The 26529-nt window shown below is 44.2% G+C and overlaps 1 protein-coding gene and 1 long non-coding RNA gene across 3 annotated transcripts in view; both read right to left on the reverse strand.

Moving 5' to 3' along the window:
* Positions 1–422: 422 nt before the first annotated feature.
* Positions 423–3071, reverse strand: LOC309391871. The gene is made up of 2 exons (XR_014175348.1): positions 1392–3071; positions 423–1360 (listed from the first exon to the last, which is right to left on the reverse strand). It is a non-coding gene; the product is annotated as an uncharacterized lncRNA (long non-coding RNA).
* Positions 3072–3527: 456 nt separating this feature from the next.
* The window catches only part of TRAPPC9 (trafficking protein particle complex subunit 9), a 361114-nt gene continuing 338112 nt past the window's right edge, over positions 3528–26529 (reverse strand). For both annotated transcript variants that reach the window (XM_081951044.1, XM_081951045.1), the window contains exons 22-23: positions 7710–7933; positions 3528–4282 (exon numbers count right to left, since the gene is read on the reverse strand). In XM_081951044.1, the coding sequence (XP_081807170.1) occupies positions 4103–4282; positions 7710–7933 (404 nt within the window). In that variant the 3' untranslated portion in view covers positions 3528–4102. The remainder of the gene's footprint in view (positions 4283–7709; positions 7934–26529) is intronic.

Here is a 26529-nt window from a genome sequence, read left to right on the forward strand (position 1 = left end):
AGTTAAGGTAAAGGTTCCCCTCGCACATATGTGCTAGTCGTTCCCGACTCTAGGGGGCAGTGCTCATCTCTGTTTCAAAGCCGAAGAGCCAGTGCTGTCCAAAGATGTCTCCATGGTCATGTGGCCAGCATGACTAAACCCCAAAGGCGTAGAGAACGCTGTAACCTGCCCACCAAAGATGGTTCCTATTTTTCTACTTGCATTTTTTATGTGCTTTCGAACTGCTAGGCTGGCAGAAGCTGGGACAAGCAATGGGAGCTCACTCCGTTATGCGGCGCTAGGGATTCAAACTGCCAACCTGCCAACCTTTCTGATCGACAAGCTCAGCGTCTTAGCCACTGAGTCACCGTGTCCCTTAACGTATAATTAGAAATGATTTTAAAAAAAATCCCAATGAAAATAAAGACAGCCCAGCAGTTGGATAAGAAAAGCCTTGAAAGCTGTTTATTTGACAAGTTCAAATAATTTATGGTTTCAATTTGCCATGAGCACACCCAGAACAGGCCGAATTCTGTCCTGAATTTGTAACAGATTTAAAAACAAGGGAGGGCTTAACTCATTTAATGGTGTCACCTCAGATTTACAAGCGAAAGCTGACCCGCTACATACTGATGAAGATAATGAAATCAACCGCATTTTCTGGGAGAGGAGATGTTAAGAGAGAATAACTTACACATATATACACCGAGATGTTATCTTTTTAAGTGCACTCCCTGCAGGAAACTCCAGTGAAATTCTAATATATTAAAGAGTTTAACGTGTAAAAGTTAAGGAAATAAAACAAGAGGTGCGCTTACAACTTTCTGTGGAATATTCTTCCATGTGAAGGTGTCAAGACACCTAAACGCATCTCAGTGAAACCATTACTACTCCGTTAGTAAATTTTCCTCTAAGTAGAAACTTTTCATTTTTCAGGATTTTCGAAGTATTAGAACCAATGTTTGTGTGTCTTCTTGGGATTTGGTGCAGCGGGAAAATGCCAAACCAGATCATCATTCAAGTGAGCGAGAAGGAGATGGGAGAGGCTACATTCCTAGAATGGAGCCACCTGGGAAGGTCACTCTGCGCGGAGCGGTATTTATTATTGAAGAGGTCTTACTGGCAAGCCGCGTCTGAACTGACGGTGAGGGAGAAGAGAAAAGCTCATCAAGGAAGGGGCAAGGAAGCTAAGGCGGAAATATGGCTGCTTGTTTGGACATGGTAAGGTGGTATCGGCGGTTAGTAGGACTGGCCGCCGTTTTCTTGAGCGTTTTGCACGGGTGAAAAAGGTGAGCCGCTCATTCAAAGCAAGCAATACAGGTTGGCAACTGTGGCAGTGGTGGGTTTCAGCCGGTACGTCCCGGTACAGGTGAACCGGTGCCTGCTGGGAGCAGCAGGCACCGTTCTGGTACGATGCTTCAGAGGGCCCACTCACCCGCGTTCCTTACCTGTATTTGACCCAGCCGGGCCATTTGTGCACGTACTGCAGCATACTGGTTGCAACGGGATCTGGGACCCACCACTGAACTGTGTGTAACTTTTTGAACGAACCCGCTACAAGGATTTTAACTTTTTGGGTAATGCTCTGTACCACGGATCTTTTAAGACCAGGGTAGAAGAAATTCATGGGTTTTATAAAAGGGAGTTGAATGTCTCCGTTATCGGATAATCAGTACAATGATAGCATTCAGCATTCAATAAAGTGAAATGCAGATTTTTTTTTGCCCGCCCCGGTATGGAAATGGAATGCAGGTTGATTTTTTTATTTAAAAATAAAAATAAATGCTGCATATCATCAAAATATAGAGATTACAGATCGAAGGAAACGCTCTGTATCCAGGGAGATTTTAAATGGGGCCACGTTCCATGGATTTGCCCTTGATGAACCCCGATTATCTGCAAAGTGAGGCCTGCGTGTCAGCCAAGTGAAATAGGATAAGCATCTCTCGCTTAAAAGGGGGAGGAAAGATGCATAATATAATATCCTTTTCGCCAAGGAGAATGCAGAATCAGGATTTCTGCTCCGTGGGTTCCCGAGACCGACAGCTATTTAATATTGGATGATGTGAAGCAAATTTGCACTAAGCAAAGAAAGCTGGGAGAAAGATATCCCCTTAAGTAAGCATCATTCAGGCGGCTGACTGCTAGCCTTTAATCTTGATTTTTTTTTCTTTTTTGCTCTATTTGCCGCATATTGACTTTTGCACTTTTTATAATAATAATAATTCAGGCCTAAATCAACACCCTTAGAAGCCGGTGCAAATTTAGCATACAATCCCATTAACAATTAGTATTGTCGAAATACGATGATTTCTTTGCAAAAAAAGAAAATAAAAACAAAACAAGAATTAAACATTGTCTTCAGCCAAAGGAAAAGGGAAGATCAGAATGAATGAATCTCTTTGGAGGAGGGTTTGCGTTGGAAGGAAGCGACTTTGTAAGAAGTGGAATGTTTTGTGTTCTTCGAAAACAGCTGCTGGAAAAGAGGGTTTCGGAGTTAAAATCTTTAAGAAAGCTCCGAAAATGGGCCAAAAAAGGGCCTGAAAACAGGGCATGCGTATGCCAAAAAATGGCCAGCGAGTGGGTGGGGCTTCGGCAATATTCGGTCTATAAGACACACAGAAATTTTCACCCCCTTTTGGGAGACAAAAAAGTGCATCTTATAGTCTGAAAAATAGGGTAGTTTAAGCACCATTTCATTCAACTAGTAAAGGCTTATCCGTGCCGAGTGCTTCTGAAATTCAGCTGAAAAGTCAAAAAAATGACCTCTTGGGTACGTGTTCAAAGTCTGCAAACTCAAGAGGTTCAGTCAAACATTTGACATCTTGCTGGACCTACTGAATTATATTGTGCCACAACAGTCTTAAATCTGAACTACTTTTCAAAACAAAACAAAACAAATATATTGAGGGATTTCAAGATTCTGAGAGCTGAATTGACTGGGCCAGAGTAGGAGAAAAGAAGGCTTGCATCTCCTATACCAGTGATGGCAAACCTATGGCACGCGTGTCACAGGTGGCACGTGGAGCTATTTGTCAGGGCACACGAGGCGCTGCCCTGTCAGCTGGCCAGCGCACATGAGCGCGCTTGGCCAGCTGAGTTCATCCTTATTTTAAGCCACTTTTCGCCCTCCCCAAGCTCCAGAGCCTTTAAAGGAGCCTGGGGAAGGAGAAAAGAGCCTCCCCTGCCCCCCCTGGAGGCCCTCCGGAGGCTTCATGAGCTTCCCTGAAGCCTCCGGAGCGCAAAAAACTGGCCCTACGGGCAAACTGTAAGTTCAGGAACAGACTTCCGGTTTGCTCGGAAGGTCGTTTTGACTGCTCCGGAGGCTTCAGGGAAGTGTCCTGAAGGTCCCTGGAGCCTTCGGAGCGCTCAAAACGACTTCCGGTTTGCTCGGAGGTTCGTTTTGACTGCTCCTGAGGCTTTAGGGAAGCGTCCTGAAGGTCCCTCAAGCATCCGGAGGGCTTCTGGGGGGGGTGGGGGAGGCTGTTTTCGCCCTCCCCAGGTTCCTATAAAGCCTCAGGAGCCTCGGGAAGGCAAAAAAAGCATGCAAAAATTGGGGGGGTTGCCCCTGTAGTGCGCGCATGAGCACTAGGGTTTCGCGCCTTGTATTATGGGTGCGGCACGCCCCCTGCGCTCCCCCCACTTATGGCACGCGAGCCAAAAAAGGTTCGCCATCGCTGTCCTATACAGTTTGTAAAGAATTTAGAAGCTCAAGTGAATAGAGAAGGAAAATGTAGAATTGCAGGCCATGAGTTATGTTATAACTTTATAGACATCATCCAAGCAGACAAGCAATGATGCAATTAATTTGAGGATCATTTCAAAAATCAGTGGATACAGCCCAGTGTTACGTACATCTTAAAAACTAAACATATTTCTAAAAAAAAAAAAAGATCACCCTGTAAACCATTGTAAATGAAGAAAATCCAGTTCCTCGGTATATAACATTGCCCCTTCTTAAACGAGTAAAAGCGATTGTCCGGTTACAGTTAGCTACTTGCAGGTAGTACTTAAACATGCCTCTCCAAGGCATGTAGAAAACTTGGAGTAGAAAGCAAGACAGAGAGAGGCGAACCCGGGGCCAAGGTAGTGAATGCTACCTGAGACTACTACGCACTGACATTTACAACTTGGTCTGGATCACGGAGGGCACCGCTCGGATGTGAATGCTGGGCAGGCATAACCAGGAAGGGGGAAACTCCTTGCTTGAGTTGCCTTCGTGGAACTTGATGTTCAGGTAAAAGTCACCCGTGCAGAGAAATAGAAGCGCCCCGACACACATGGAGTTTTCTGTCGGCTTAACCTGAAAGAAAAGGACGGGAGAATTAGAGAAGAGAGAGACAATGCAAAATATAGGAATCGTGTGTGTGAGAGAGGGGGGGGGAGGGAGGGAGGGAGGGAGGGAGGGGGAGAGAGAGACAAAGAGAGAGAGAGGGAAGTCGTATTCAGCAGGTTCTGAACCGGTAGTGGAAATTTTGAGTAGTTTGGAGAACCGGTAAAAACCACCTCTGACTGGCCCCGCCCCCATCTATTCTCTGCCTCCCGAGTCCCAGCTGACTGGGAGGGAAAGATGATTTTGCAGTATCCTTCCCCTGGAGTGGGAAGGGAATGGGGATTTTACAGTATCCTTCCCCTGGAGTGGGGAGGGAATGGAGATTTTGCAGTAACCTTCCCCTGGAGTGGGGAGGGAATGGAGATTTTACAGTATCCTTCCCCTGGAGTGGGGAGAGAATGGAGATTTTGCAGTATCCTTCCCCTGGACTGGGAAGGGAATGGGGATTTTGCAATATCCTTCCCCTGGACTGGGGAGGGAATGGAGATTTTACAGTATCCTTCCCCTGGAGTGGGAAGGGAATGGGGATTTTGCAGTATCCTTCCCCTGGACTGGGGAGGGAATGGAGATTTTACAGTATCCTTCCCCTGGAGTGGGGAGAGAATGGAGATTTTGCAGTATCCTTCCCCTGGAGTGGGAAGGGAATGGGGATTTTGCAGTATCCTTCCCCTGGACTGGGGAGGGAATGGAGATTTTACAGTATCCTTCCCCTGGAGTGGGGAGGGAATGGAGATTTTGCAGTATCCTTCCCCTGGAGTGGGGAGGGAATGGAGATTTTGCAGTATCCTTCCCCTGGAGTGGGGAGAGAATGGAGATTTTGCACTAACCTTCCCCTGGAGTAGAGGGAATAGAGATTTTGCAGTATCCTTCCCCTGGACTGGGGAGGGAATGGGGATTTTACAGTATCCTTCCCCTGGAGTGGGGAGGGAATAGAGATTTTACAGTATCCTTCCCCTGGAGTGGGAAGGGAATGGGGATTTTACAGTATCCTTCCCCTGGAGTGGGGAGGGAATGGAGATTTTGCAGTAACCTTCCCCTGGAGTGGGAAGGGATTGGGGATTTTGCAGTATCCTTCCCCTGGAGTAGAGGGAATAGAGATTTTACAGTATCCTTCCCCTGGAGTGGGGAGGGAATGGAGATTTTGCAATATCCTTTCCCTGGAGTGAGGAGGGAATAGAGATTTTACAGTATCCTTCCCCTGGAGTGGGGAGGGAATAGAGATTTTGCAGTATCCTTCCCCTGGAGTGGGGAGGGAATAGAGATTTTGCAGTATCCTTCCCCTGGAGTGGGGAGGGAATAGAGATTTTGCAGTATCCTTCCCCTGCCATGCCCACCAAGCCATACCCACAGAACCAGTAGTAAAAATATTTGAATTCCACCAGTGGTTTATGTGTTTGGTTTCTCCATCCTACAATTGAAAAAGGGTTCATGTTCCTGGTTTAAAATATGATTTCTCCAGGAGACTCCAAGAATGGACCTCTGCTGAATCTATTGATCAGTGCCTCTTTGTTGCAAATATATAGAAGAAAATCTTTGGGCTTGAAATCAAATGTGCTCAGTGCTCTCTGAATTTGGTTGTCTTGCAGACACTTCATTACTAAACTCAAGAGAGCACCAAGGACTCTGCAGTGCACTGATGATGTTACCTAGCTTGGTAATAGCAATATCACTTAGACTTATATACCACTTCACAGTGCTTTACAGCCCTCTCTAAGCGGTTTTACAGAGTCAGCCTCTTGCCCTCAACAATCTGGGTCCACATTTTCAATGCTGCTGTTCCAAATTTAGAATAGAATAGAATAGAATAGAATTCTTTATTGGCTAAGTGTGATTGGACACAGAAGGAATTTGTTTTTGGTGCATATGCTCTTAGTGTACATAAAGAAAAATAAAATAAAATACATTCATCAAGAATCATAAGGTACAACACTTAGTGAAAGCCATAGGTTACTAATAAGCAATCAAATCATACTAGAAAACAAATAAAAGAATATAAAATTTAAAAATACAAGCAACATGGTTATAGTCATAAGTGGGAAGAGATAGGTACTAGGAAGGAAGAGAAGAATTATAGTAATACAGTCATAGTAGATAATTTGACAGTGTTGGGATTATTTGTTTAGCAGAGTGGTGGCATTCGGGGAAGTCTGTGTCTGTCTTGTTTTGTTGCAGAGCCAAACTAGACAGTTATAGAGGTTCAGATGACAGACTCAATAATTCATGTGTAATTCCTTAATAATTCCTTGATTCCTCTATAATTCTTCTTTTCACACGATTATAAAGGAAAGCCTGGATTGTGTGCATTGTAGCATCCATCCTACAAAGCACAACCATACAGTTCCTCATGCTTGTCATGAAGGAGACCCAACTAATTTACCAAATTGATAGAAAGATAACGAGCCTATTTTACCTAAGTGAAAGAATATTTACCCTATCTTATACACTTGGTGTATTGATTTTGTTTTGCTTGATACTGTCAACCTTGAAGCTGACCTGACTGGAGTTGAGGGAAAGGGAGGGGGGATTAGAGATAAAGGGCTTTATGTAGCCAAAGCAAAATACTTTCTCTTGAGAACCAAGGACATTGGCGTCAGGTTTCCGAAAGATGCCCTAATTAATTCATGAGCATCGAGCCAAGTTTCAAAAGAAATCCAGCCATTTATTAGGATCACCATTTCGGCAATACCCCATTGCAGTCAGATCTGACCTCATTTAAATTGTGGCTGAACTTTGCCCCCGTTTCTTCCCTCTCCTCAGTCTGTGTCATAAATCACATTCTCCAACTAGGTGGATCTGAGATCCGACTCCAGCCAAATGTATGCGTGGAATACGCACACACACCCCCGTTCCTCACCATGGCAACTTGATAACAGACATGCAAACGCTTTATGAGTTGACACCTGGACTGCGGGAGGAGGAGTGAGGTCACCAGACAACCAGACAGCGTCTTGATTGGACCATGTGACTGATTGTTTGGGATTGCGGGAAAGCTTTCTCTTTTAACTAGGTGAAAACCGCAGGAACATTTAGAGTCGGTTTTCACCAGTTCTGTGCCAATATAATATCGCCAATAAAGCTATTCTTTGAGGAATCTACCTGCCTCAGAGTTTTATTTGCTATGGGTGTATTACTTGGAACGCTGACATATACATTGTTATTTTTATTGGTGGTGTCAAACATTCTGTTGTTCTACAAAGTGGAGGGTAAACTTAAAAAAATGTAAGTAAGCAAGCAAACAAATAAATCCATGCTTTTCTTTTTTAAACAGTGAAATGTGAGGAATTCAAAGTCCTTTCCAAGAAACTGTTGAATAAAATAGCGGAGAACACTGCTGGACATTCCTTTCTTTAGCGTCTTGGGTTGGAGGCAGAATAAATACAATCAAGCACGGACTTACTGTATCGATATAAAAGGTGTTGGAGCCGACAAAAGTGATGCCATCTTGGAGATCGTAACTGTGGACGCCGTTTTGATAGTCTTGGTAAGGGATCACAGTGAGGGAAAAAGGTCCGACGTTGTGCTTGCTCCAATTGGTCAGTTTCACTTCGAGCTTCACTGGATCCCCGACGGTGCAGTCTGCCACAATGTCCGAGTCACAGGGCTTCCCTTCCACCAACACATCTGTAATGCAAAAAGGGAAAGACAGGGTGAAGGTGTTTTGCTTCGAGAATGTAAAATCCTAAATTAGAATAGGATAGGATAGGATAGAACAGCGATGGCGAACCTATGGCACGCGTGCCACAGGTGGCACGCGGAGCCATTTGTCAGGGCACGCGAGGCACTGCCCTGTCAGCTGGCCAGCGCACATGCGCGCGCTGGCCAGCTGAGTTCACCCTTTTTTAAAGCCATTTTTCGCCCTCCCCAGGCTCCAGAGGCTTTATAGGAGCCTGGGGAGGGTGAAAAGAGCCTCTCCCCCCACCCCTCAGAGGCCCTCATGAGCTTCCCTGAAGCCTCCGGAGGGCTCAAAACGACCCTCGGAGCAAACTGGAAGTTGGTTTGCTCGGAGGGTCATTTTGACTGCTCCGGAGGCTTCAGGGAAGCGTCCTGAAGGGCCCTGAAGCCTTCGGAGGGCTTCCGGGGGAGCGGAGGAGGCTGTTTTCACCCTCCCCAGGCTCCTATAAAGCCTCTGGAGCCTGGGGAAGGCGAAAAAAGCATGCAAAAAATGGGGCGTCGCGGGGGGGGGTCATGCATTGCATTATGGGTGCAGCATGCCCGCACACGACCCCCCTGCGCTCCCCCCACTTATGGCACACAGACAAAAAAGGTTCGCCATCGCTGGAATAGAATATTAGAATAGAGTAGAGTAGAGCAGAGCTCAGACCACAAACAATTTGGGTGCTGACCAAAAATCTGCTAAATGTTGCATTCAGGTCACAAACACATCCTCAGGTGCCGAATAAACACAGCCATGGTGATTTTCCCTGCCGTGGTGATTTCTCCCTGCGCCATTTTTTTTTTTTTTTGTGCTCATGTGCAGTCAGTCTTGCTTCTGGTCATGAACAAATCGGGTGCCGACTGAAATCCTGGGACAGATTACGGTCGGCACCCGAAGTCCCACTGTAGAATAGAATAGAATTGGAAGGGACCTGGGAGGTCTTCTAGTCCAACCCCCTGCTTAGGCAGTAAACCCTACACCACTTCAAGCAAATGGTTATCCGGTCTTTTCCTTAAAACCTCCAGTGTTGGAGCATTCACAACTTCCGGAGGCAAGTTGTTCCACTGCTAATTGTTCTAACTGTCAGGGAATTTCTCCTTAGTTTTAAGTTGCTTCTCTCCTTGATTAATTTCTATCCATTGCTTCTTGTCCTGCCTTCAGATGCTTTGGAGAATAGCTTGACTCTCTCTTCTTTGTGGCAGACCTTCAAATATTGGAACGCTGCTCTCATGAAACAGATCTAACCATAGTTCCAATTGGGAAAATGTGACCATCATAGACCAGGCCTTCTGATATGTCAGCCATTAACAGACACATAGAGGTGAACAACATCTACAGACTATGTAAAAGAGACAATCAACCAGCCCAAAAGGGAACAAAAAGACTCCAGCACCTTTCCATCAGCAATTGGCACCCAGATCAGCCAAGATTAACTCCAAGGTTAACATCAGACCAACGACCAAGTAAGCAGCTGTCAAAAGCCATCAGTAAACAACCCAACCAAAGAATTCCTAAAACCACCCTCATCCACACAGATAGGCAAGATACCAGAATATAAATCTGACAGAAAACAGCACTCCTTACTAGCACTGATGATGTTACCTAGTTGGGTAATGAAATGTCTGCAAGAAAACAAGCAAGCTCAGAGAGCACCAAGGACAGATCCATTCAGTTGAGGTAAAAACCTATTACTCAGAAAAGAAAGGGTTTATTTTTTATTATTATTCTTTTTACTAAGGCTTGAAATTCTTGCCTTGAGACGTTTTGAGAGCTTCATCACTGGAAGCTTTCAAGAAGAGACTGGACTGCCATCTGTCAGAAATGGTGTAGGGTCTCCTGCTTGGGGGGTGGGGTTGGACTAGATGTCCTACAAGGTCCCTTCCAACTCTGTTCATCTGATCCTGATAAGAAACACCCATAATTAGCATCTTCTCTAAATGTCCTTGAAGGTCTTCTAATCCAACCCCTCACCCAGGCAGGAGACCCTACATCATTTCTGACAAATGGCAGGCCAGTCTCTTCTTAAAAACTTGCAGTGTTGGAGCATTCACAACTTCTGGAGGCAAGCTGTTCCATTGACTAATTGTTCTAACTGTCAGGATATTTCTCCTCAGTTCTAGGTTGCTTCTCTCCTTGATTAGTTTCCATCCATTGCTTCTTGTCCTGTCAGAAATGATATAAGGTCTCCTGCTTGGGTGGGGGGTTGGACTAGATGACCTACAAGGTCCCTTCCAACTCTGTTCATCTGTTAAAATGATCCTTATAATAATAAACACCCATAACTAGCATCTTCTCTAAAGTGGTAAAGGTTTGGCATTTTACAACATGTTTACAATGTTCGCTCCTCATCTTTATTAGTATGAAGTTATACTTCACTGAGGCATGGGTTTGAAACGAGAAACCAAAATCTTTCATAACTTCCTCTTCACGGGAAACATCTGAATTCACCTAGTAATGTATTTTCCCCCCTCTTTTGATATTATTAAATTGGTATTGTTTAACCGATGAAGAATCCGCAGGAATCTAAACAAACTGACCGACAAATCACAACACATATACATTGCCTGACAGAAATGCAATTGGTAATAATGGCGGGATATTCATTTTAAACTCGATTAGGTAGCAAACTGCAGTTAACTCAAAAAAGCATTCATTAGTAAATGAATACCATGTATAGGTGTTGCCAGCGGGGATAACACTTTAAAATATGTACCCCTATTTTATTATTATTATTATTATCAGCTCTTCCTGAATGGCACAAAAGAGTTTAGGCATCCTTAACACCTTCAAAACTTCATCCACTGACAAGAGCAGCGATAAACATTCATTTTGGGTAGATTAATTCAGCAATAACAAGCCTCCAATCAAGCAGGTCAACTCTTCTTCATTTATTTCTTCACGTTCTTGCTTCACCCTCTCCTCTGTTATTTTTAGTTTTGTCAGTAGAAACGGTTTTCGCTAAACCTAATATTTTGTCACTGTCACAACCCTTCCCAGCTGCCTGAATTTGTGCATGACAAATCACCCCAAAGATCTCACCATAGTTGGGGGGGGGGGAGAAATAATAATAAAAAAAAATGTTCCTGTTCGTGCGGGTGGTACATTTTTCAGAAATAAAAAGAGAGGGCCGTTGAATAGAAAAGCTTTACGAATGAAGAAACAGCTCTTGCGAGGACTGCAAATGAAGCGCTCCTTTGTGCATGTGCTCGACACAGCTCGAGCTTCTCTGCCGAGACATTTCTGGCAAAGTAAATTTTCCGGCTCTCTTGGCAAATTGAGGCCGGGGTAATTAGCGATCACACACTGAGCTCATTCCAAGGAAAATATGGATGTTGCCAGGATAATAGGCTTATGGACAGAACATGTGATGGCTGTCAAACGCCGGGGGGTGGGAGGATCAGGAGATTCAGCCAGTTCAAATGAGTGTAACGATTTATTGCAAGCTTAAGGTCTCTATAAGAATCTGACCAACTAACGGTTAAGGGAAATGCACGGGAGATAAGAAAAGCAATCAAGGAGGGCTGGGCTTAGATCTCTTCGGGCACGCAAGGACTCGTGACTTATGATGTGTTTGACTCCTCTCTCGGGCTCAGCCTGGCTATCTCCTACAATGGTTAGGTTAGTGCTAAGAAAAAGCCTTCTTTACTTTCTCCAATCTTTTCGATCCAAAGGTTCAGGATCAGCTGTCTTATTCCACTCATACAGCACATTACTCATAATTAACAGTAATAGATTTAACAGCTTAGCAGAGTTGGAAGGGACCTTGTAGGTCATCTAGTCCAACCCCCTACCCAGGCAGGAGACTCTACACCATTTCTGACAGATGGCAGTCCAGTCTCTTCTTGAAAGCTTCCAATGATGAAGCTCCCATAACTTCTGGAGGCAACTTCTGTTCCATTGGTTGATAATTCTCACTGTTAGAAAATATCTCCTTGTTTCCAGGTTGAATCTCTCCTTGTTCAGTTTCTGTCTATTATTCCTTGTCTGGCCTTCGGGGGCTTTGGAAAATAGCTTGATCCCCTTCTTTCTGTGACAGCTCTCAAATATTGGAACACTGCTATCATGTTTCCCCTGGTCCTTCTCTTCACTAGATCAGCCATGCCCAGTTCCTGCAACCGTTCTTCGTATGTTTTAGCCTCCAGTCCCCTAATCATCCTGGTTGCTCTTCTCTGCACTCTTTCTAGAGTCTCAACATCTTTTTTTATAGTGTGGTGACCAAAACTGGATAACAATTGGAAGGGATCTTTCTTAGCCTGGGCTAAAGCTCTATTTATCTTGCAGAATAACAGAGTTGGAAGGGATCTTAGAGGTCTTCTAGACCAACCCCATGCTCTCGCAGGAGACCTATACTGATAAATGGCTGTCCAGTCTCTTCTTAAAAGCCTCCAGGGATGGGACGCCCATAACTTCCGTGGGCAATTTGTTCCACTGGTTAATTGTTCTCACTTGTAGCAATTTTCTCCTTAGTTCTAGATTGCTTTTCTTCTTGGTTAGTTTCTGTCCATTGTTTCTTGTCCTGCCTACATGTGATTTGGTAAACAAGTTGGCCCTCTCTTCCTCGTGGAAGCCCTTCAAATATTGTAAGACTGTTATCATGTCACCCATGGTCCTTCTTTTCACTAAACTAAGTATACCCAATTCTTGCAATTGCTCTTTGTGTGTTTTAACTTCTAGGCCCCTGACCATTTTTGATGATCTTCTCTGAACTCTTTTATTTATTTTTTATTAACATTACAATTGATAATCATTATTTACTCCCTCTTAAGAAGGGTTAATACCGGTATCAGGTGTAGAATTCAGATATTTCAATGCTCTCCAATCCTTACGCTGTATCTGCAATGGGACAGTCCAATGAAGGGGAAACTCACTTGCCTTCTCACTTTCATCTGGTGGTGTACCACACCTCCTCTCTGTGTGTCCGTGAAAAGCCTCCGAACTCGCATCCAATTAAAATGTAAAAGGTCATAAGACAGAAACTTCAGATAGGAGAAATTGATTTCATCTTCCCCACAGCCAATTAGTCTACGATTGATTTAGGGTTTGTATGCCTAGAGAGATTAATTATTTCCTGGACGCAAAACCTAACCTGGCGCCAATCCAAAAGATATTAAAGGCAGCTTTGCTCTGTCAAACAAGCAGCCCTGTTTGCAGAGGTACGGGGGGGGGGGGGGGGAGGCAGCTGATTATGGGGAAACTACCCTTACAGAGCTGCTCACCTGAACCAAGAAATTATTTCGGTTTCAGGTCCCTCGCTAACACAGAAATGGTTGACGGCGCTTGCAAAAGAGTAAAGTCCAGCCGTTGTGTGTTTGGATTGCTAACACAGATGGTGTGTAAAAACAGAGATTACATGAGCTGCTCGTCAAGGATTCGATCCTGTCAAACAGCCCTAGGTTTTTATACAGCAGATCAACGTTGAATCTGAATTTGATCTCGGGTTGGTTTTCGCAAATAAAACTTCTTGGAGACGTGTCTCCACGCCAGGAAATATTGGCTTAAAATTAAGGATTGGTTGGAAGGAATCAAGGAACATAAGATAGAATGGAAACCAGAATTATGTTTATTAGGGATACTAGACCCTAAGATGGACAGGAAATATCAATATATAATACTATACATACTAACCGCTGCTAGGATCGCCTTTGCACAAAATTGGAAAGAAAAAACTACTCCCTGAGATGAAATGGTAATTAGGAAAAGACTCGAACATGCTGATATAGATAGGATGACTATGGAGTTAAAAGAAAGAGAAGAGTCGGACTATTATAAAGTTTGGAGTAGACTGTACAAATGGCTAGAGAATAGAAGCCAAAATAAGAAATAAAAGTCTTCAAAACTATTGATTATAATACGAAGAAAAATATATGTACGTAAAATATGATTATATGTACTATACTATTCTATTACAATATAATTACTACTTTAGTATTAGAATTGTTAACATTTATGAGAAGGTAATAATCGAATAGTAAATTACAAAAGCAGAACATACATGCCGATAGGGGAAGCTGTAAAATTATATTATATTGTTATGTTGTTTGTGTTTTTATCTGTTTGTATTTGTTTTTGTATTTTTTTCTTGTGTTTTTTCCTATTTGTTTTTTCTTTTCTTTTTACTTGTGGTTTTTTAAAACTGGAAAATGTTCAATAAAAACTATTTTTTTAAAAAAAAACCTTCTTGGAGTTGAGCAAGAATCTAAGAAGTTGTGTTGGTTTCCCTTAGGTTCCATTGTGGGAAGAGGCTGCCCTGCTTAGTGACGGGCACAATAAAGGAAGGGTCAGTCCAAACAAAACAGGTTTTTCTCCCTTGCAAGAGAAGCCAGTGCAATTGAGGGGACATGATTTCAGCCAAGGCACTATTTCTAACTTAAAGTATCCATCAGCAATTAAAGGGCTATGCAGGGGGTAACAGAAGCATCTACCAGACTTTTCCTGACAACAATTTAGAAAACAGGATGCCTCCCGAACTAATTTTGAGGTATGGAGGGGGGGGGGAGAAGATAGCCAATATTTGAGGGGCTGCCAGAAAGAAAAGGGGGACAACCTATTCTCCAAAGCACCAGAAGGCAAGACAAGAAACAATGGATGGAAACTTAACAAAGAGAGAAGTAACTTAGAACTAAGGAGAAACTTCCTAACAGTGAGAACAATTAACCGGTGGAATGGCTTGCCTTCAGAAGTTGCGAGTCCTCCATCACTGGAAGCTTTTAAGAAGAGAGTAGACAGCCACTTGTCTGGAATGGTTTAGGCTAGGTCTCCTGTTTGAGCTGGGGGCTGGACTAGATGACCTACAAGGTCCCTTCCTGATCTATTCTGACTGACCGATTGAAGTAATCAAGAAGCAACCTGGAATTAACGAGAAACTTCCTGACAGTGAGAACAATTAATCAGCGGAACGACTTGCCTCCAGAGGTTGTAGGTCAACCTCCATCACTGAAGGTTTTTAAGAGACTGGACAAGTGCTTATCTGAAATGGCATAGGGTCTCCTGCTTAGAATAGAATAGAGCAACAGAGCTTGAAGGGACCTTGGAGGTCTTCTAGTCCAACCCCCTGCTCAGGCAGAAAACCCTATCCCATTTCAGACAAATGGTTGTCCAACATCTTCTTAAAAACCTCCTGTGTTGGAGCATTCTCAAGGCAGAAATTGTGGGTGCTTCTTCACTGGAAGTTTGAAGAAGAGACTGGACAACCACCTATCTGAAATGGGACAGGTTCTTCTGATTGGGCAAGGGGTCGGACTAGAAGATCTTGGAAGACACTTGGAATATTTGCATTCAGTTTTGGTTGCCACAATGTAGAAAAGATGTGGAGACTCTAGAAAGAGTGCAGAGAAGAGCAACAAAGAGGATTAGGGGACTGGAGGCTAAAACATATGAAGAACGGTTGCAGGAACTGGGTATGTTTAGCTTAAGAGAAAGAAGGACTAGGGGAGACATGATAGCATTGTTCCAATATCTCAGGGGTTGCCACAAAGAAGAGGGAGTCAAACTATTCTCCAAAGCATCTGAGAGTCGAACAAGAAGCAATGGGTGGAAACTAATCAAGGAGAGAAGCAACTTAGAACTGAGGAGAAGCTTCCTGACAGTTAGAACAATTAACCAGTGGAACGACTTGCCTCCAGAAGTTGTGAATGCCCCAACATTGGACGTTTTTAAGAAGATGTTGGATAACCATTTGTCTGAAATGTTACAGTATATGGTCTCCTCCTTGAGCAGGGGGCTGGACTAGAAGACCTCCAAAGTCCCCTCCAAATCTGTTATTCTATTCTATTCGTACCTCCAAGGTCCCTGGCAGCTCTCTTATTTGGATATTCTGCTATTACGGCCATAAAGCTGATAAAATTGGCCACAAGTCACTGATCCCAAACAGGGCCACAAGGCCCTGATTGGGATCAGAAATTGAGGTCAACCTGTACATTTTCATCCCACCTGGAGAATCCCACTCACTTCTCTTTGTTTCTCTCTCTTCTACGAACTGCGACCAGCATTTTAATTTTGCTAGCAATAGTACAATACTGGAATTTAGAATGCCGCTGCAACCTAACAACCAAGTGTAAGCACTCACAAATATTTCTTAGGCAAGGTGAATCATATCCAGTACTTTAGATGGGCAAAGAAGTGCTTAAGAAGAGTTGTGTTGCAGTTACTTCTTCGTAAGGCATGGGAAGAACTGCATAAATTGAGAATGGTTGAGAATAATTGTAACAGTACAGACTACTAAAAGATCAGTCGTTTGCCAAAAGTTCAAGCTAGAGTTCAAAAGAAGATAGAGCAAAGAGTAGTGTTGTGGATTATAAACACAGGTAGTCCTCGGCTTAAGACCACGATTGTGTTGTGGCTTGCCAATGGCTAGTGGAGCTGGCAGCAGATTCGGACAATGAGGGGGTTGGGGAGGAACATGGGCCAGTCCTGGAGTCTGGGGGAGGCTCTGATGAGGGCTCTGTGTCAGAGGCAGAGAGGGGGGCAGAGCCGTATGCCAGTTATCAGCTGCCTTCGGAGTCAGACATCAGTGAGGCAGAGGAACAGCTGGAGCCTGTTCCCAGTGTGCGCATGCGCAGAGTTGTCAGACGAAGGGAACCGCTAAGGAACCGGGGTCGACTTGGGAGTAAGGCCACAGGTGGATGGTTAATGGCCCCTCCCATGGGGAATAAAAGAGGAGCGAAAGGGGAATGGAAGGCAATTAGTTCATTCCTGCATTCTTGCCAAGTATTCAGCATCTGAAAGATATCAGCCTGGCCATTCTCCAAGCCCGATAAAGGTGGGTAATTGTGAACTATCTTGAAAGAAAGTGGGAGAGGAAAGACTTTGCTGGAGAGGAATTCACTGCAAATTAAATTATGCATTTCATAAGATCTCAGGGGCTGCCACAAAGAAGAGGGAGTCAAACTATTCTCCAAGGCACCTGAGGGCAGGACAAGAAGCAATGGGTGGAAACTAATCCAGGAGAGAAGCAACCTAGAACTGAGGAGAAATTTCCTGACAATTAGAACAATTAATCAGTGGAACAGAAGTTCCCTCCAGAAGTTGTGAATGCCCCAACACTGGAAGTCTTTCAGAAGATGTTGGATAACCATTTGTCTGAAGTGGTGTAGGGTTTCCTGTCTAAGCAGGGGATGGACTAGAAGACCTCTAAGGTCCCTTCCAACTCTGTTATTTTGTGCTATGATGGAAGCACATCCTTTGGCCTGGGCTGTTTAAAACCAGGCAACTTCCCACATCCTCTCTTCCCCCTCACCATATAAAAATCTGAAGCGGCTGCCGTCAGCTTCTTGTTTCAGCTTCACTAAGCAGGAGGTTGGATAAAATCCCCTTCCGCTGCTGAGCTCTTGTTCCAACCATCTCAATCTGTGCTGAGTTTTTGTTAATCGAAGGAACCTGGGCATCGTTCCTGGGCCATGGGAGCCCCTTCCCCACATGGTGGCAAGAGCCTTTTCCCTTTCATCTTCCCAACCCGCCTCCTCTTTAATTTGCAACGCTAGATTTGGCACCGCTTGGCTCTTGGTCATGAAAAAGCTGGAGAGGTTAGGCAGATCCGTCCAAACAAAACAGAATCATAAAAAAACAGACTCCCTTCAGACACAAATGCCAAAGGGCAATTGGGCGACAGCTGAGCCTCCTATAAACATGCGTATTATTTGCTGTAAATCCATGTGATGTGTTTCAAAGCCTGCCCATCGGGGTGGGGGGAGAGTTTCCTGCCGACATTACTACCGGTTCAGCGCGCAATTTTTTTTCGTCTTACCTACTTGGGTAATGAAACATCTGCAAGAACAAAAACCAAGCTCAGAGAGTATCAAGGACCAAAAAGACCTCCTCTTCCTCGCCACAAACCCCACACCCTTCTAGGGACTGATGGTGTTACCTAGTGGGGTAATGAAACGTACGCAAGACAAAAAACAAGCTCAGAGAGCACCAAACGATTTTGTTCTTTTCCCTTAGGTAGTGAAGTGTTAGCAAAGAAGAGAAAGAAGACGCAGAAGAGAAATGGTACAGACCTGTGACGGGCAAACCTATGGCATGCATGCCGCAGAGCACTCTCTGCGGGTACATGAACTGTTACCAGAGCTCAGCTCCACCATGAATGCGCGAGTGCCTCCTACCGGCCAACTGACTATCGAGTCTTGGTTGCCCATGTGCAGGGTGCATGCGGGAAATGTGCACGCATGCGCGGCAGTGGGGGTGAATGTGTGGGGGACACGGGGAGCAGCAGCCCCTCCGCAGCCCGCTTTTGGTGCCAGGAGGCTGCAGGGCGAACTACTAGACCCAAAACAGGGTGTGGGGGGAGTGTGTGCCCCCACCCCACGCTCGTTTTTGCTCCCAAGAGGCTGCAGGGAGGCCTACTACACCCAAAACAAGGTGTGGGGGTGGGCGTTGTGCACCCATGCGCAGGGGGGGATGGGGTGTGTGTATCGCGCACGCATTGTACTGTGGGTGCGGGCATCACTTTCGGCAAGTGATGAGTAAAAGGTTAGCTATCACCCGTATAGAAATATCTGGACATAACGTTACGTACCGTTATTTATTTATTCCATTTGCAAACCACCTGACTGCTCATTCCAAAATTCAAGGCCTCCTAGAGCAATTTAAAAATATATAAATGCAACAATAAAACAATGCACTTGAACTTACACCAATGGAAGGGGACTGGAGACTAAAACATATGAAGAACAGTTGCAGGAAATGGGTAGGTTTAGTTTAATGAAAAGAAGGACTAGGGGAGACATGATAGCAGTCTTCCAATATCTCAGGGGTTGCCACAAAGAAGAGGGAGTCAAACTATTCTCCAAGGCACCTGAGAGTAGAACAAGAAGCAATGGGGGGAAACTAATCAAGGAGAGAAGCAACTTAGAACTGAGAAGAAATTTCCTGACAGTGAGAATAATTAATCAGTGGAACAGAAGTTGCCTCCAGAAGTTGTGAATGCCCCAACACTGGAAGTCTTTAAGAAGATGTTGGATAGCCATCTGTCTGAAGTGGTGTAGGGTTTCCTGCCTAGGCCGGGGGTTGGACTAGAAGACCTCCAAGGTCCCTTCCAACTCTGCTATTGTATTGTAAGAGAGCAGGAAGACAGCTAAATCCCTGTTATTCATTAAAGGGTCTGTGTTAAAGGCAATTCATTCTAAAATAAAATGGCTTTTCGTTTCCACTCCAATGAAGAATGAAGACACACCACACTTAGCATTGTACCATCTGGACGAAAAACGATCCTGGAGGTGCAACTGCGCATGGCAATCAAGATCTGCAACTCTTCAGAGGTTGCCGAGAGAAAAGCGAGAAGGGAAATATACAACATCCATCCCCTGACATAACAACGATTTTTTTAAAAAATGCCAAACTTGCCCACAAGAAACAATCCATCTCAGCATTCCTAAAAGAGAAGTTTACCACACAGGAAAAAAAAATAATGATTTCATTCGCCAACATATGCAGATTTTAAATAAAGAGGAGCTCTGGCTGACAGAACTCTATTATTTTATTTTTTTTAAAGGCCAATCAAGTCAGAATTCTGGGTGCATGAAAGTGTTGCATGTATTCTGAATATAAAAATAGAACAAAACTCTTTGCACTGCACTTATTACCGCAAACCTCAAAACTAATTCGTTGCACAGTCCGTTGGCTTTCATAATCCTTTTTTTAGCTTCCTAATCTCCAGTAACATTCCCATTCATGAACAACATTGTAAAATTGAATTAGTGGGAAGGGAAGGGAGGGAGGAAGATGAGAAAGGGGAAAGGGAGAAAGGGAGGGGAGGGAGAGTGGGAGGAAGAAAAGAGGGAGGAAGGGATGGGAACAGGGAGGAATGAAAGGAGAGGGTGGAAGGAAGAAAGGGAGAGGAGGAGGGGGGACAGGGAGGGAAGAGGAACGAAGATGAGAAAGGGAAAAGGGAGAAAGGGAGGGGAGGAGAGGGAGGGAGAGTGGGAGGAAGAAAAGAGGGAGGAAGGGATGGGAACAGGGAGGAATGAAAGGAGAGGGTGGAAGGAAGAAAGGGAGAGGAGGAGGGGGGAAGGGAGGGAAGAGGAACGAAGATGAGAAAAGGAAAAGGGAGGGGAGAAAGGGAGAGGGAGGGGGAGAGAGGGAGGAAGGAAGGAAGGGGGGAAGAAGGGAGGAAGGGATGGGAACAGGGAGGAAGGGAAGAAGGGGAGAAGGAGGGAGGGAGGAATGAAGGAAGAGAGAGAAGGAGGGGGAAGAAAGGAAGGGAGAAGGAAGGGAGAGGAGGAGGGGGAAGAAAGGAAGAAAGGGAGTGAGTTAGCGAGTTGATTCCAACATCTTTTGATTTGTAATTTTCTTCCATTATTATTATTTTGAAATTATTATTTTGAAATTATAATTACTTTGAAAGCAAAAATTTGGGCAAATCCCCTGGAGACGGTGAGTTCTAGTTCTGCCTTAGACATGAAAGCTGCATGTGACAGGGAAGACCTTAAATGCCGGAGGGCGATTGTAAGAAAAAGGCGTACTATGCCTCTGAATTCAGATTGCAAGCTGAGATAATGCCCGAGCTTCAAGATGCAATGTACAAGAAGAAAACTAAGGCATCTGGCACAGCAGCACAAAGGAGTTGAGATTTCAGAAGGAGGAGCACTAGAAAAACAGGGCAAGGTAGGAAGGGAAAACTAAAGAAGGCACAAGGACAAGACTTGGCAACCAGAGATTGGAGCAGAAAGGTTTTTCATGTTTTAGCAACTGACAATTAACTTGCTGCGAAAACCTTATGTTAAAAAATATAACCAATCAGAAATGGGAGACCAATTCCGTTGCAAAAACTGAGCATTATCTGGTCAGTGGGTGGGATCTGAAAGAACCACCTCAGTGGTGGGTTGCAGGCTGTACGCCCCGGTACGGGCGTACCGGTGCCTGCCCGGAGCACTGGGTACCCTTCTGATACTGTGCTCTGGAGGGACCACCCGCCTGCCCGAGCTCCTTACCTATATTTGAGGTCTTCGGCACTTTTTCTAAAGTTTTAAAAACTTGCCGATTTACTCGAAATAGGTAAAGGGGTCTGTTACTTGGCTTTATTAGTTAACTAGCTGGATACCCGTGCTCCGCTACGAAACTATGTGATTGGGCTTGATAAATCGACACTTACAGCTTGAAAATTAATGAGTACTTACGATCGGCCTCTCCCCTCCCCTTCTCTCCCTCAACAGTAGCCTCTCCTATCCCCTTATCTCCCTCAGGCTGGCCCCATTGTCTAAGCTCCCAGACTGCAGGAGTCACGTGCTGGCCACACCCAAGTGGCAGTTGGAACAGAATTCTTTTCAGGTGGGGAGGGGGAGTAGTACATCTAACTCCTTAGCATCAGAGCGTGTTAATCAATCTATCTATCTATCTATCTATCTATCTATCTATCTATCTATCTATCTATCTATCTATCTATCTATCATCTATCTATCAATCATCTATCTATCTATCATCTATCTATCTATCTATCTATCTATCTATCTATCTATCTATCTATCTATCTATCTATCTATCTATCTTTCATCTATCATCTATCTATCTATCTATCTATCTATCTATCTATCTATCTATCATCTATCTATCTATCTATCTATCTATCTATCTATCTATCTATCTATCTATCTACCATCTATCTATCTATCTATCTATCTATCTATCTATCTATCTCTATCTATCTATCTATCTATCTATCTATCTATCTATCTATCTATCTATCTATCTATCTATCATCTATCTCTATCTATCTATCTATCTATCTATCTATCTATCTATCTATCTATCTATCTATCTATCTATCTATCTATCTATCTATCATCTATCTATCATCTTGTATAAGAAATACTAATGATCTGATGGTTATTTCAAATAAATCCTTTCTTAGGGAGCACCTAGAAGCCAAGAGGAACATACGTGCCAAATTTCAAGTTTGTAGGTTTTACGGTTCTGGAGATTTTGAGATGAGTGAGTGGATTTGGCTTTTATATAGAGAGATTAAATGTCATAGCTGCTGTCTGCACTTCATTATTTTGTAGATGTTTTGATTGTTTTAATGTTTAATTGTTTTGTCCTTTTAGAATTTGAAACCACCCAGAGTCACTTTGTTGAGTTGGGCTGCTATAGAAATTGAATGAATAAATGAATTGAAATGAATGAAATGAGTGGGTGAGTGGATAAGTGAATGAATGAATAACATCTAGGTCTAGATTGGAGTCAAACATCTGGTTAAACTATGGTTAGTTTAAATAAATGCAACCGGCTGGTTAAATTTAAGACCCTGAGTTTAGCAATCACTATAGCAAACAAACAAGACTCAGTACATGCTATGAATTAACATTTCGCTATTAAATATTTAAGCTATATGTATTCTTTCTCTCTCCAAATTTCCAGAGCTGGGCCTTTTCATATTTGTTTCCTTAATAATTTATGACCCCCATCTGAAGCATTATGGAAAAATTTGGAGCATTGAGGGGCAAACTTTGTAACCATGATCGTTGGGTACCTGTTGTAAAAGAAAGATGGGACACAAAAGGAGTTTCATAGGAGATTTTGAGGGCGAGAAAGCAGGAAATCCGACAGAATTGATTTGCTGGCAAATTCTGCAAAAGCTAAACTGGCTCTTGATTTTGTGCTGGGATTTTTACCCCACCCCCCCAATTCCTGGCATTCCAGGAACAAAACCCAGGAATCCCATTGTTAAGGCGATGGAAAATAGAGATGATCAGGCTAATTGAGGGTGATATTTAAGATTCTTTGCCTTGTTAAAGGTAAAGGTTCCCCTCGCACATATGTGCTAGTCATTCCTGACTCTAGGGGGCGGTGCTCATCTCCGTTTCAAAGTGCTGTCCGAAGACGTTTCCGTGGTCATATGGCTGGCATGACTCAACGCCGAAAGCGGACGGAACGCTGTTACCTTCCCACCAAAGGTGGTTCCTATTTTTCTGAGATGGTCAGCCAGTTCCAGTCCCACTGAAACGAGGCTCTCCGGCTCTTTGCCACCAGCGGCGCTTCCCTCCATCCTTCACCCAAAGCCCTGCACCAGGAGGCTGTAGCAGACCCCAAGTCAGAATTTCTGCCCCCCTCCGCCCCACACAAAAAGACCCCGAAGGGGGAGACTCTCTGCAGCAACACAAACGTTCATTGCATGTATCCGGCTCAGGGGTCGTAGTTTGGGGACCCCCCAGATTTAATGCAATATAAAAGATGCAAATAATTTTTCTGGAGACCACCAACATTTTCTCGCCGACCACCAGTTGGTGACCAACTGTTATGAGGCAAAGAGAGAAGCTGGGTTTGTTCCTGAACGCATCTAAAAGACGGGAAGGAAGAGGATACAGATTCTATTTGGTTTGTTATTCATTTTTCCCCACTGCAACCACCACAAGCTTAATACTAGTAGCTCTGAAAGAAGAGGCAATAGAACAAGGTTGGGTTGATAATTTCCCAGTGTACAGTCAATGTTTGCGGTCTTGGGACTATTTGGTTGATGAGAATTGGTTATGGTTGTATATAGTTACAGCTCTGGGAATCTGTGCTAGGATCACCCAGTGGCTTTCCACCTCCCGCCGTTGGACAATCCAATTGTGGATCTCATTACGGCGGTCGCACAGGCATTCTTTGCAGCCGGTGATATCAAAATCATATTTGAAAGCAACATTTAACTTTTATTGGGCTCTTTTGGATTGCACAAAGTTTCTTCATCTCGTCTAAAAGCTCAATCTGCTTTTGAACAAAAAGGCCGGCCGACGTTCTATGGGGGGGCATTTGGAGGTGGAAGTAGTCCTCGGCTTACAACAGTTCGCACAGTGACGGTGGTCGTGTGATTTACATTCGAAGGCTTGACAACTGGCTGGCATTTATGATTGTTGCAAGTTGTGCAGAGATGGGCCTGGCAGCTCTCCAAGCAGAGATAAGGTCTGTGACTGTAAATCCTCCCTTGAAAGACTTTGCTGGAGGTGAATGAGCAGAATTCATAAAAGGGTTTTTCGCTTCATGCTCATGGGAATCCGGGGTAAGAACACTGTTTGGGGATGCGGTGCTCTGGTATCCTTGCAACATGGCCTGCCCAGCGTGTCTGGGCTTTGATCAGCAGGTTGCCAACTGATGGCAGCTCTGGGGAGGACTTCTGTGCCTGGCACCTTGTCCTCCCACCGGATCCTCAGAAGTCTTCTGTCCTCATAGACTTATAAGGTAGACATTTGAAAGCGTAAGCTGCTTTGAATCACAGCAATCACTCTGCTGCGGAGGAAGAAATGGATGTAATACAGACCTGTAAATTGCCTTTGCCAAGGGCAGGTGCTGAAGGCATTTGATTTGACAGGCTTCGCACATGGAAATAGTGTGTGTGTGTGTGTGTGTGTGTGTGTGTGTGTGTGTGTGATGATTAGGGTACTGGAGGCTAAAACATATGAAGAACGGTTGCAGGAACTGGGTATGTCAAGTTTAATAGAAAGAAGGACTAGGGGAGACATGATAGCAGTCTTCCGATATCTCAGGGGTTACCACAAAGAAGAGGGAGTCAAACTATTCTCCAAAGCACCTGAGGGTAGAACAAGAAGCAATGGGTGGAAACTAATCAAGGAGAGAAGCAACTTAGAACTAAGGAGGAATTTCCTGACAGTTAGAACAATTAATCAGTGGAACAGCTTGCCTCCAGAAGTTGTGAATGCCCCAACACTGGAAGTTTTTAAGAAGATGTTGGATAGCCATTTGTCTGAAACGGTATAGGGTTTCCTGCCTAGGCAGGGGGTTGGACTAGAAGACCTCCAAGGTCCCTTCCAACTCTGCTATTTTATATGTATATATGTATTTGGAACAACCATGAGGTTAAGTCAATGGCTAAAACACTGAGCTTGTCAATCAGAATGGTTGGCAGTTCATCGGTTCAAATCCCTAGTGCCGCGTAACGGAGTGAGCTCCCGTTACTTGTCCCAGCTTCTGCCAACCTAGCAGATCGAAAGCACGTAAAAAATGCAAGTAGAAAAATAGGGACCATCTTTGGTGGGAAGGAAACAACGTTTCGTGCGCCTTTGGCGTTTAGTCATGCCGGCCACATGACCATAGAAACGTCTTCGGACAGCGCTGGCTCTTTGGCTTTGAAACGGAGATGAGCACCGCCCCCTAGAGTCGGGAACAACTAGAACATATATGCAAGGGGAACCTTTACCTTATCATACAACATGCCTACTCCAGATAAGTTCAGGTCTCCTAAGCCACATATCTACAACATATGAACGAAGAGCTCATTGTAATCTTGGCTCCCTATTTCGGACTGTCACGTGGGGCGAGCCGAGCCCCTTCCGTTCAGAACCAGCGTCTGGCCAAAACTCACAAAAAAACCCTCCAAAAATGGTTGAATGCAACCTCGCAACCTGTTTGGCGCCTGATGCAAAACCTCCACGGCACCCTGCACTGCTAGATGTCCATCGGCAGAGAAGCGTTGCTTTGTTCAGTTCCCTCTTCTACATAAAAAAAATATGGTTTACCTGGACCTTTGGCGAAGAGGATGGGTAGAATCTAAGCTATTGGGAGGGAAGGAGTTCTTTCTTTCTGTCTTTCTTTGTCTGCCTTTCCTTCCTTCCCCCTCTTTTCCTTCCTTCCCTCCCTCCTCTTTTTTCTCTTTCTCATCCTCCTTCCATCCTTCATCCCTCCCCATCATCTTCCTTCCTTCTTTCTTTCCTTCCACCTTCTCTTTCTCCTCCCTTTTCTCTTTCTCATCCTCCTTCCATCCTCCTCTACTTAAAAAAAATACAGTTTACCTGGAGTTTTTGCAAAGAGGATAGGCAGAATCTAAGCTATTTGGGGGAGGGGGAGTTCTTTCTTTCTCTCTTTTTTCTTTGTCTTTCCTTCCTTCCCCCTCTTTTCCTTCCTTCCCTTCCTTCCTTCCTTCCTCCTTCTTTCTCTTTCTGATCCTCCTTCTATCCTTCATCTTCCCCATCATCTTCCTTCCTTTTTTCTTTCTTTCCTTCCTCCTCATTTTTCTCTTTCTCATCCTCCTTCCATCCTTCATCCCACCCCATCATCTCCCTTCCTTCCTTCCTTCTTCCCCCCCCCCCCTCTCCTTCCTTCCTTTCTTCATTCTCTCCCTTCTTTCCTGTGCCGGTCCATGGACCGAGGGTTAGTGACACCCCGCCCCATTCCACATAAAGAAACTTTCCATTTTTAAACAGGATTTTTACTCTTGTATTGCATCGGTGGGATACAATGACAAGGACTTTAGGCTACTAGAAAATAAATGGGTGAGCAGAGAAGTTAGTGAATACAACAGCCTGCCCTACAACTATGGTTATGCAAGGTTTGGCAGCGTGCCCGTTATTTAAGGGAAGAAAAGGGGTTAAGAGAGAAAGACAGCCATGGAAAGAAGCTAAAGGAGAATGAGTGCAAAACTGTTGGCGAGTTTCCCTCCTGAACAGTAATATTAAGTCAATTCCTTTTGCAGAGAAATCTGTGCAGCTAGATCTTCTTTCTTCTCCGATATTTCTGAGTTCATTCCAATCCAGTGGTAAGACTAAAAGATGAACTCTGGGAGTGATTAGCCCAGAACACAAAAACCTTGTAATCAAAATAAATTGTCCCATTTTTTTTTAAAGTAGAGCTTGGGAAG

The sequence above is a fragment of the Natrix helvetica genome (assembly GCF_964273705.1).
Source record: "Natrix helvetica genome assembly, chromosome: 4".
NCBI lineage: Eukaryota > Metazoa > Chordata > Lepidosauria > Squamata > Natricidae > Natrix > Natrix helvetica.